Raw genomic sequence first — 12139 nt, forward strand, 5'->3', positions numbered from 1 at the left:
GAGAAGGCTTGAGATCTGCTGAACGCTCCACTGCGTGTCAGTTCCGATGCTTTGAGATCCTCAGGAGAGCACAACGTGCACCCAACCCTTTCCCTGAAACAGGAGTGTGATCAGCCGCTTGGGCGTGATTTAAATGTCCGCACCGCTGCCCGGCGTCCACAGCCCTCCATCAGCATCGTCCCATCTTGGAACAAGGCCTGTCTCACCCGTATAAACCGTCCCTCGGGGTATGCGCTGTAGTACACTTGCCAGGAAGAAATCAGGTTGTTTTCCCAATTTATACAGATAACTTCTTAGTTTTTCAACCATTTTCTCCATACTGTAACTTACTTTTTGAATATCCACCATCTTCTCCTTGTTGTTAGAAATTTCAGGGAAAGGTCCTCCCCTTTGCCAGAAAAGCATTCCCTGTACAAATTGTTACCGGTAGCAAAACTAATCTCAAGATAGAAAATGTTTCATGAAAGGAAAGCAATCGGAAGATCCTCAGGGTGAAAGGACAGGGCTGAGCCCGGCGGATCCAGGTCCTATTTCTGGCTTTGCCCCGTTTCAGGGGTGACCGAGGGGAGCCGTCTCCCCAGTTGTAAATAGGACGTAGAACAGAAAGTGCCGTAAAAACCTTATTGCTATTTGTGGTGCTTCTGGCAGCCCTCGCCGTGCCCCCGTGCGCCATCCCGGGTCATTCCAAGCCTCTCTGATCCCATCAGCGACTCTGATGGATACAGCTGCAATTCAGGCTTTTGGAGCGCTGACGGTCCCGACTGCTCGCAGGAGCCCAATGCCTTTCAGGGGGCTGAAATCATCGAGAAACATCATTTCTGTGGCACAGCCTTATTTCCTGCGCCGGGAGGCCCCCGGTCCTGACTCAGACGCCTGCTCGGCCCCCACCCATCCCCTCCCGCGGGGACTGAGCTCCCCGTGTTCACCACGGCAGTTGGGGAAGGGAAGGTCCAAAAGAAATGGCCGGTGTCCACTTCGCTTTTTTATTTCCCCTCCTTTTTCTTCTTTTTCCTCTCCTCCTCCTCTCCTGCAAACTTTGGGTTTGGTTTTTGAGTTGAAGAGACGCTGTGTTACAGGACCAGGTTTTCCTGCTCCGGTGTTTTGCCAAGTCCCTTCTCTTGTGTAGTCTCTTCTTCCAACAGGGGTTAAAAATATATGAGAAAGGAAGGAAAAAAAAAAAGGAAAGAGCAAAATAAGCAGTTTTCGAGAATCACTTCATCAGAAAAGCCGGCATTTAAGAAGCATCCCTTATTGTTCAAAGTGTCATTTTTAGCACATATATATGTATACACGTAGGCTACCAGCTCTTGCAACCTGTTTGAAAGAAGGACTTCAGTCCTCGGTGCTGCCACACGGCAGCGTCCGCCTCGCAGAGATGGGACACGGGTATTTGCAGCTCCTGCTCCGCTTTGTCCTAGGGCTGCCTGTCTCTCCAGGGAAGCACCATCAAGGAGGTGGCCAGCAACCCAGAGGAAGGAGGGAAATTTATCTTTGAAATCATCCAAGGTGAGGATGCTCCGCTCCTCTTTGCTGCACGCTTTTGGGCTGGACTGTTGACCCCAAATCGTTTGGGCAAGTCATTTTGCCAGGCCTTTTGTTCCCACTGGTTTTCAAGGTCCCCACAGCGCTGGGTTGCACACGAAAATTCATGTCTTGCTTTCAACACTCACACGTCAGGGCTGGGAGGATGGCCCTGCGTCACTGCCCGCGTCCCATGCCGAGAAGCATTGCCAAGCTGCAACGTTAAGCAGTTTCTGTTCCTTTCTTGCAGACTTTCGGCAAGGGTGAAATGTAAGAGCGCTGCCTCATTTCACAGCCAAATAGACATGAGTGGGAAAACTCGGAGCCAAAAGCGTTTAGCAAAGAAAACAACAAGAGTGTGTCTTTTCTCCTCCAGTCCTCTCTATAAATGATGCATAAATGTTTTGTTTCGGGTTTTTTTGTTGTTGGTTTTTTTTTTTGCAGGGGTTTCTGGAGACCAGAACTGGGCAGGGCAGGACACCTGCGTGCTCATGGCTAATTCCCAGTCTGAGATGGACGAATGGGTTAAATCCATCCGACGAGTGCTGGGGTCTGCGTCAGGAGGTAAAAGGGAGCAGAGACAGCTTTTGGAGAGGGGGCTTCCCACCATCTCGTGGTCCGCAGTACTTTTGTATGCGGATTTCAAAGCTGGGCTCATAAATCCTTGAAACTGGAAAACGGAGCTGTAACGCGACTGTAACTGGTAATGCCTTAGAAACCTACTCCTAGAGCAGCCCCGTGGCGTTGGGTCTGCTGCAGACACGGGCAGTGTTCAGGAGACGGCAGCCAAGCGTGAGTGAAGACTTCTGGGCTGGTTTCAACCTCTTTTGCCAACTTCCCCATTGATTTATTGAGCCCAGAAAACCCTGTTCTTGAAAACAACTCATATCCAGGGATAAAGCATTGAAATATCTTGCTTTTCACCTGCCAGTTTCCTCGCTTTGCTTTTTTTTTTTTCGCTCAGCCCAGCCCTTCTGCCCCCATTTTCTCTGCAGTCTGCCTTGGCCACGCCATCACCCTCCCCACGCACACGCAAGGCTTAGGCAACAGGGTCCTTCCTTCCAGCCCCCGCGGGCATCCATTTGTGCCGTTACAAAATTGTGGTCAGGGAAGTATAAAACATGAATCGATCAGAAAGGAGCACACCGTAAATTCGCCACCACAGGCAAAGCCCGCAGAGGAAGCAGCAAAGGTCATTCCAGCCACTTTTCCTGTAAGGATGAACTATCCAGACTTTTTTTTTTATAAAGATGAACTCCTATGAGCAAGATCCACTAGTGGAACAGGGTTGGGAGTCTCTTTAGCTGTCTTCCAAAAGAGCACTAACCTGGATGCTCATCCTGAGCCTCTCCTCCCTCGGCGCTTCGCCCCGACTATTCACAGAATTTTTTATAGGCTCCATGCCCGGTATAAGGTGTGTAAGACAAGCACGGTGGAGCTCTGGTCTCCCACAGCTCCTGTGCCAATATAAATCGCAGCAGTTCAGAGGTAAGGGGGTGCTGCCAATTTGACCTGCCGTGGGCACAGAGAAGCTTCACCTAAACCACGACACAGCTGGTTTTCCTCTGCAACCCTGGTGTTTTCTGCCTCTAAATTGAAACACGCGGTGCCCTGGGGAAGGCAAGATTACTCACCTGAAATTAGGATTGCAGGAGCCAGAAATTTTCAGGGCATTGCCCCACCTGGCTCCAATATTTAATAACAACTCCACATCTGATCCTTGCTTAAACTTAGGAGGCTGCCAGTGTCTTCCAGCTAGGTAAAGTGACCTTATATGGCAGAAGATGTAAACTTATAATAGTACGGAGACCCCTGAGGACAGCAGAGGAGTCGGGTACTATGGAGCTGTGTTTTATGTCAATACACAGGTTAACAGACCACAAAACTTCACGCTTTACATTTTTGGCTTCAATGCAAGCTGAGGCAACACGTGCTTTAAAAGCAGCCCACTGCACGGTGGAGGTTTCGGCAAGAGCCCACGTGGAAGCAGCCCCACGCGACCCAGGTACTCGTGCCCCTGCTGCACACCAAAGAGCAGAACAGCCGCAAAGCGTGAAGGAACGGCAAAAGCATCTCCGAAATCTCGGAAGGGGTTTGCAGGGCTGGCAGCCACCCTACAGCGACAGCCGCCCGCGGAGCGGGCTGGTACGGGCATCGCATTGGCCCCGGGGAGGTATCCCCAAATTAACAAATCTGCCAGCTTGCAGTTAAATAAGCAATTCAGTATCAACTGCCAAAGCAGAGAGACAAAAAAGAAAAGCTATTTGCTTTTACTGTGCACAATGACAGGTTTATATTCATTATTTAAAAGCGTAAGCAAGTCAACTAAAAACCTTCCATTACCAGGCAGGTGCCGACAAGCCCTGTGGTTCCAGACGAAAGTGTTTACTTACATTTTCCTGGTCTGGAAGAGGTGCGGGAATTATTTCAGCCTTCAGAGCACAAGGTGAACACATCACAGGCACTGCTGGGGCAAAAATGTGGTAGAGGACTATAGGACCCTTTGCCATTGATACCCCAGAACGAGTTCGAGTTGGGATTCGTCTGCTCCTACCATGCTCCAGGCTCCGAGGAGGAAGAGCTGGGATGCACGCTGCTGCCTTCCCACCTGTGAGCTCTTCTTCTGCTGCGAGTTCAGGAGGAAAAAGCCATCACTTCGAAGGAAAGGTGCTGCCCGCTGCAAAATACTGCTGCTCTTTGCACAGGGGACTTGCTGGAGGGTGAGAGGAGAGGGGGAAGAAAAGCAACTAAATCAGTAAGACTTCCAGCTTCAGATCTCTGCAAGGCTGCTTTTCTTATTTCTTGGTGGTCTCCTGTGCTTGCCGTATCCTTCAGCTTTGTGTGATGAGTTTGCCTTCTCTCCCTGTGCCCTCACATCAGCCTTTTCGCTGTTCCTGTATCACCCGTATCGCCTCTGTATCAGCACCCTGCTCCAAGGCAGGCAAACAGCACGGCAGAAGAACAAGGCTCACTGCTTGGTTTTAATCGTTTTGAGAAGTGTTAATTATTTGGAGGAGGAACAAGGTTTCATTTTGCTATTATTTCTTTGGAAGCAGCTCTGCTTTCCCCCAGTTTGCAGACTTCTTGTAGCTCCTACGCTATCAGAAAAGCAGGTACTGCTGTCACGTTTGCACCTGATGCACTTTGGCAGGTAACGTGCCTTTAGCAAAGCTTTTGGGCTCCTCTAACCTCTCTGTCCTTTCCCTAGCCGTGTTCGGCCAGCGCTTGGCAGACACCATGGCCTATGAACAGAAATTCGGGCAGCAGCAGGTCCCCATCCTGGTGCAGAAGTGTGCCGAGTTCATCCGGGAGCACGGCGTGAGCGAGGAGGGCATCTTCCGCCTCCCCGGCCAAGACAACCTGGTGAAACAGCTCAGGGACGCGTTCGATGCTGGGGAAAGGCCATCGTTTGACCGGTAATGCTGGATTCCCCGTCTCCTAGGTCTCATACACCCCAAAATCTGGGGAAAAGCAGCCTAACCCCCCCACCCACCCCGAGGTGCCCTGCAGGAAACTTGGACCCTCCAGAAGGGCTTAAAAGGGGAGAGGAGTCAGCAGAAACCCCAGATGGAAGCAAAAGCAGAATTAGAGGGTGCCGAGATGAGATTCATCAAAATAAAGGAAAGCATTTAGGAAAATCCTGGCCCCACACAGCAATCGCCATGTACAGGAGCAGCCAAGGAAGGAGGCAAAAGGAAAAGCCTACATTGCCCAGCAGCTAAGGGCAGAGGTTTAGAGAAAGGAGAGCAGGTAGATGATCACAAAGAAGCTCAGAGAACACCCTAATGCACACAGTAGGAGTTATCTCCTCCCCTGCCAGCCCATAGCCACGGTATTTTCCTCCCGTTGCCTTTCCTACAACATTATACAGAGATGAGAGAGAGATTTCAGCTGCTGCAAGGCTGCATCCTCCCGACCCCCCTCCTCCGCAGGGCTAAGAGGAGATGGCAAACTCCCTAAAGCTGAGAGCGCTGCCTGTCCTGCTCGTAGGTCTCAGAAAAAGCTTTGGAAAAGACATTTGGTACTGTTACCTCTGCCATGTCCCGTGCAAAATGAGAGGAGAAAGGTATGCCCCTGGTGCATCTCTTTATAAAGCCCTCCCTTGATTGCTGGCTGACCAGCTGCCCCCCCAGGTCCCTCTTTATCTCTAAGGTTTCCCACCTGTCCCCAACCCCCAAGTCAGAGTTTAACCCCTTGCTTTTGGCCCCGGTTGTAGAAGGCATTGCTCAGCATCCCCCACTCGCTTGTGCAGGCTCTTTTGGGGCTTCACCCGCTGGTTTGCACTGGTGAAAGCAATGACCGCCTTGCTGGGATAAAGGAAAAGTGCCCCATCTCTGCAGACCTGGGGAGCTGCCCCGTACGGCATCACCCGAGCTCTGAGAGCCGCCAGCAAGACCTGGGGTGCTCGTGGGAGGGAAGCACCCAAACCCAGGAGCTTCCCCGGACTTTTGTGCAAAACAGTTTGCCCAAGCAGAGTTCAGGGCCTCGTCTCTCTGTTGGCAGGCCTGTCCCTAACGGCAAAACTTTTCCTGTTTTTACCCAGCTTTATGCAGCTTTGTTAGGAAAAACCACGGCACTTTTACCTAAATAATCCCTGTGCTGCACAAGGTAGCGCCGCGGCTGCTCTGGGAGCGTAACCCTCCCGACGGTTGGTTTTGCAGCTGAATATTTCTTGTTTTCTGGGTGCCAGAGTTCTGCTGAGAGCTTTCCTGTTGTAACCTGTATGGGGGTCATGGGAAGGTGAAGCCTTTTTTTTATTTATTTTTTGGCACAACTGTGTTTTGCAGCGGGGCATGGCAAGGGAGCTTGGCCCTTTTCCCATCACCCTGCCTGCAGGGCTCGGTACGAGCATCGCTGTGGTGATCTCAGGGCGACTGAAACCCCCATGCACTTCAACCAAAACATTCTCTTAGCGAGGAGGGAGGCCAACAATGGGGTTTCCAGTGACCTGAATGCTGCAAGATGCTGGCTCGACCTTCAGTGCCATCTTGGCATCCAGTTTGGGTTTGCACAGGCACGCCTGCACGCACCGGCACGGCAGGGCTGGGTGGGCAGCGTTAGGGAACGGCTCTCGCAGCCCGGGCATCCAGGATGCCTAATGGTGTGCATTGGTCGGCCTTACAAAAATACAGCTCTGAAAAAACTCCTCTGTGGTTATACGCATTTGTTAAAAATAATAGTGCTTTAAAAACCCCAACCAATCCTAAAAATAAATGACCTGGGTGATTTTTGCTAGAAGTTTATAACAGTTGAGCGACTTCAAGGTGGGTCAAATTAGAGGCTTACGATCTTGACAGTGTCCTTTTGACATAATGTAAACTATATGGTATGCAAAGCTGCAAACATCTGTCCCAGCAGAACATCTTCAGTAATTGCTGTTAATCTTAAAAACCCCAGGCAAGCTTTGCCAGCTCCGCTCAGAGCGGGGAGTGCCTGCCAAACACGTGAGCACCAGGCAGCGTCCGGCTGCAAACCCTCGTGGGTCAAACGCAGGCTGGGGAGGCTCAGCCCGGGTGTGAACACCGGGGACCTGCCAGCCCCACCGTGGGGAAAATCTCCGCCAAGCATTTATTTTCCTGCCAGCTGAGGCCATTCCCTGGTTCGGGGTGCCCTAGGGATTCCCCCCAGCTTGCTTTGGCCTCCCTATTTACATCTCTCTGTCTCCTGCATCTATACACAGAGCTTAAATACAACCTCGCGCTCCCGGAGGAGGGTAGGGTTTGCTCACCGGCGGGGTCCGAGGCTGACGTGAGCGGCTCTTTGCACCTTGCAGGGATACGGATGTGCACACCGTGGCCTCTCTGTTCAAACTCTACCTGCGGGAGCTCCCGGAGCCAGTCGTGCCCTGGATGCAGTACGAGGATTTCCTGCTGTGCGGTCAGGTGCTGGATGCGGATGAGAGAAAGGTAGAGATGCATTCGTTTCTCTCCTTCTCACCTTAAAATTAACTGGGTTTCAGTGCCAGGGCTTTGTGAGCTGGAGATGCTGCGTGCATGTTTAGCTGTGAATTATAAGCTATGTGATTACTGAGCTTTGAAATCTGGGGGGAAAAAAAAAAAACCCAACCAGAAAAAAAATTGAAAATATAAAATCTCCCAAAGCCAGTGCGGTTTCCCAACTTGACAACGTGGGCTTATCCATTTTAAAGGTTAAATTTGTGAGGCAGATCTAAGAGCTCCTCAGCACCTCTTTTCATTGAGTCCTTGCAGCAAACAGGGAGTGTGAAAACCAAGGGAGGAAGGAAACACAACCTCCTGCAGCCTCCATCAGCCCGAGATGAGCCCGGAGCTGGCGGAGGACTCCGGGTGAGATGGAGGAAGGAAGTGGGGAACTGGGAGAGGGAGAAGTGAGAGACAGACGGGAACTGTCTTTTCCTAACTACATATTTCGGTGGAAAAGAAGCCCCCTCACCTCAAAAAAAACACTGAGGGATGCTGTTCCTATACACAAAAAACTCAGGCAGATATCCTTGGTAGCATGAGCTCTGTGAACTGCAACGTTCAGCCCTATATAAAACATCCTAAATGCTTACATCCAAGAAATGCCAGGAGACGAGGCACGATCAGCTCTTTCTGAGGAGCTCACCACGCTCGTGCTGGGCTGGAGGGGCCCCAGCTCTTTCCTTCGCTGCTGTGGCAGCAATGGGCTGCCCCTTCTCGCTGAGCACGGCACAAAAACTTCTCCATGTCCATGCTTGGTCTGCCAGAGAAAGATCATTTCCAAGGCGAGCAAATGCCAAGAGGTGCGACTGTACGGGGATGGATGGAGTGACCAAGAGCCACTCTTGGGTCTGTACGGATCTGTGAGTCTTCATAGAGCTATTTCTGAACTTGCATTTAGGGCCATCAGGAGCTCCTGAAGCAACTGTCCCTCCTTCCCAGAGACAACTACAACCTCCTCAGCTATATCTGCAGGTCAGTCCTCTGCCCGGGGTATAAACAGCTCAGATTTGGTGTTGGTGAGTAGAAATATGACCCCAAAGGCTGAGGCTTGCTCCTCTAGAGAGAGCCCTCTTAAGCCGTATTTTGGTTCCCCTCGAGGCACCAGGTCCTAACTTTTGTAAAGGCAGAATTTCAGCCACGGCAATAAACACCTTGACAACCTCTGATCACAAATGCCTACCCGAAGACTCACGTACAAATCCCTGAGAATTAAAATCAAGTGTTGCTTCTCTAGACAAAGCCTTGTGCAACAAAACTGTTAGGTTTCACCCAGTCTAGGTGGTTTTTCTCTAGTTGGAGATTAGATGGGGGTTTTCCCTTCCTTTTTAATTTTTTTTTAGGTGAGCAGCTCATCACGTGGTGGTTTTTCTACTGATACCAACAGGACCCAGCTTCAGTTCGCAGTTATAAAGCAATTATATGTTCCTGTCCTTGTGCCTTAGAGGAAGAACTGGATGGATTAATCAGGATTTTATACCAGTGGGTGTATAAGGCTTTTTGCAGTCTTCCTTCGCTGACTTGAAATCTTTGCCCTTGGACTCTGGCAGGTTTCTACATGAAATACAGTTGAACTCTAGCATCAACAAGATGAGTGTGGATAACCTGGCAACAGTGATTGGAGTGAACCTCATCAGGCCCAAGATAGAGGATCCTGCAATTATTATGAGAGGTAAAAGGGACTCCTGGAGTAACTGGCATAGGAGCACCTGATATGCTGAAATACTCAGTTGCATCCACAATCTTGAAATTAAAAATTTTCTACAGTAGACCCACGGATATAAGCCAGACACGTGCCTGGGCACAGTAAGTATAGCAGGGTAGAGTAAAGCCACATGTTAGTTAGGCTATAAATGTGTTTATGGTGACAAAACCCCCTTAGGAGTTGCACTGTGTGTTCCCTCCGTAGAATTCAAACAGGAATTTGGTGAAGGCATCTTTCTTTTGTTTAGAGCAGGAAGGTGTAAAATTCTTCTTAGAGAAACGAAGGAAACTCAAAGAAATTACTGTTTAGCTGAGGCAAACTGTAATCCCGTGGGCAAGGACAGGTGCAGCGGAACTAATAGAAGAAATATTTTAAGGCCAAAGACTGCTCTGCCCTACAGACATCACATGCGAATGGTCCCGATATTCATATGCCTGTCCGTATCACTGGGACCCGTAGCTTTATTTGTTTTTATGATCCTGCTCCTTGTCTTCACCTGCATTTCCATGTGGATCTCCGTTTTGGACATCAGAAAGACCAACCAGAAAATGCAAGTATGGGTGGAAGAAAGCCCGTCGCGTTGGGTTTGCCCCTGACAGATCTCTAATTTCTTCCAGGCACACCACAGATCCAGAAAGTGATGACCGTGATGATAAGTGACCATGCAGACCTCTTTCCCCCGTCCAAGGATGTGCCGCCCTCCCCACCTGCCCAAAGAAACGACAAGAAAGCCCCCATCCTGCGCAGCTCCGTGGGCTGGGACTCTGCAGAGGAGCCTGCGGCGCCCAGGGCAGAGAGTTTGGTCCAAAGGCAGATGGTAAGGCTAGATCTTCAGAGAAATAATAAAGCATGAGTTTAATAGATGTGTCTAATGGGTCAGCGAGCCACTAAGAGCACTTGCTATTAATAGAGTAAAGAGATGTAACTGTCGTCCCTGGAATATCTACATCAGGAAAAAGATGTAGATAAACTTTCCACTTTCCTGTGGAAAGTCTACTGTTCCGGGAAAAACGAAAACTCCTGAAGTTTTTTAGCTAAAAGGCAGAATAGATGAAACCTTTTCAGTTCATGCTGGTGAAGTGAATACATTGAGCATTAAAGGCTTTTCTCAGAAAGAAAGAATCTCTGCAAAAAGGTTCTTTTTAATGGAAAGCATGGTGCAACCCAAAATATTTTTTTATGGAAAACTTGTGGCCATTCCTGTTAGCATGTTAAAATGTGCCTTTTATAAATATTGCAGTCACAGCAGTCGCTGCAACCTGCCTCTGCTCACAAAGCGGGACAAGGCTGCCCTAATGCCCATAGATGGGTCTGTCTTACAGAGAGACGACCTCAACTCCAGCAGTGCCCCCAGACCAGCTGCGAGCTCAACGGCACCCAGAGAAGGTACCGGGTCCAAAGATCCACCGGGAGTGTGGAAAACAGAGTCGAGGAAAAGAACTCAGACTTTACCTAACAGGAAATCTTTCCTGACAGCTGCTTCTCCGGGGCAGAAAGGCAGCAATGACAAAAATGACATATTTGCCAGTGACTTTTGGAAAAGCTCCCCTGGGAGCAGCACGTGCTCCGTGGTCCCCGACGGACATAAGAGAACGCTGTCTCATGATCTTTTTAAGCTGCTGGATCTTCACCGCGCTTCGACCTACGATAACGTTCCTACCTCCCAGGCAGAAAGCGGGGAAGGCAGCGGCTCCAAAAACCGCGGCTCTGATATGGAATTCCTACCCTGCCCCAGTCCCAGCCATCAGCCAAAGGAAACCGCCAGCCCCACCGGCAGCCCTGCCGAGGGCTCCAAGCCTGATCAGGAGAGCAAGGAGTTCCTGCAAAACATGATCCTGAAGCTGGAAAAAGAAATGGAGGTACAGAAAAATGACTACGAGGAACAAATTAAAAGGTAACGCGCTGCAGAGTGCTGCTTTCTGGAATATGAAGTCTTCAGCTCACGTTATTACAACACCAGCATTGCACAGGTTTATCTACCAGCAATACTATACAGTATATAATAGTCATGACTAATGATAAAGTATGGCATTATAGTAGGCGACCTAAAGGTCAATGCTCATGTGCTGTAATCTCATGACATAGCTGCTAATGTTTATTACTACAATATTAATACTCTGAGGTTCTTATGACATCCTTGTCCAGCACTGTAATGTTTCTGCAATAATTACACTGTCCCAATTCTTGTTATTGCTACAATATTGTACCGTTGTACTATCCAGAATTCAGTGGTAGCATTATTACATTATTAGCTGTAACCATCAGTGTTACAGAGCTTCACATATTGTTATGATATTATTATATATAATGTGTATTGATTTAGTGCATCGTGTTATGTGGCCGTTGAGGGTCAGGGGATCAGGACAGCACCTCTGGCTTATTTTATTGCTTAGTGACACAGAGGGCAGACTCCTTAAGAGACAAATGATGACTTCCCGGCACTCCTCCGATCCAATCTTTTCACACTCTGTTTCTTTTTGCAGTCTCGAGAAAGAAAACTATGAAGTCTGGGCCAAAGTGGTGAGGCTGAATCAGGACATTGAGAAGGAGAAGAAGAAGTCTGAGGAACTGGAGCTGAAGCTGATGAATGTGGAGCGCTCACGGGAGGACATGGAGAAGAAAAACAAGATGCTTGAAGAGGAGATAAAAAACTTAGCTAAATCCACGAGCAAAACTGATGCCAAAACCAACTAGGAGCAGACACCCAGCTGTGCACAGATACAAAATGCAGCTGCATGAATCCACAGGAATTGCCAAGCAGGTTCAGAGCCAGGGACTTGTATTGTCCCGTGTTCTGCTACTGACCGTGGGCTGGTTCGGAAGAAGGAGCCCAGAAGTTAGAGGCTGGTTTATGCTCTGAAACAGGAAATTTCAAAAATATTCTTTAGCTTTTTTGGTGTGTTTTTTTTTCAACTCCTCTTTCAGCTGCTCAAGTTACCTGTAGAACAGGCCAATACTTCTTGCTGCTCAATCA

General features: G+C 49.3%; 1 protein-coding gene across 1 annotated transcript in view; it reads left to right on the forward strand.

Moving 5' to 3' along the window:
* ARHGAP25 (Rho GTPase activating protein 25) overlaps positions 1-11859 on the forward strand; it is an 18070-nt gene extending 6211 nt beyond the window's left edge. The window contains exons 4-12 of the mRNA XM_009704247.1: positions 1419-1506; positions 1966-2085; positions 4730-4937; positions 7295-7427; positions 8362-8435; positions 9011-9132; positions 9783-9982; positions 10488-11059; positions 11649-11859. Of these exons, the coding sequence (XP_009702549.1) occupies positions 1419-1506; positions 1966-2085; positions 4730-4937; positions 7295-7427; positions 8362-8435; positions 9011-9132; positions 9783-9982; positions 10488-11059; positions 11649-11859 (1728 nt within the window). The remainder of the gene's footprint in view (positions 1-1418; positions 1507-1965; positions 2086-4729; positions 4938-7294; positions 7428-8361; positions 8436-9010; positions 9133-9782; positions 9983-10487; positions 11060-11648) is intronic.
* The last annotated feature ends 280 nt before the right edge of the window (positions 11860-12139 follow it).

This window comes from Cariama cristata, unplaced genomic scaffold, assembly GCF_000690535.1.
Source record: "Cariama cristata isolate BGI_N322 unplaced genomic scaffold, ASM69053v1 scaffold2487, whole genome shotgun sequence".
In the NCBI taxonomy this organism is placed as follows: Eukaryota; Metazoa; Chordata; class Aves; order Cariamiformes; family Cariamidae; genus Cariama; species Cariama cristata.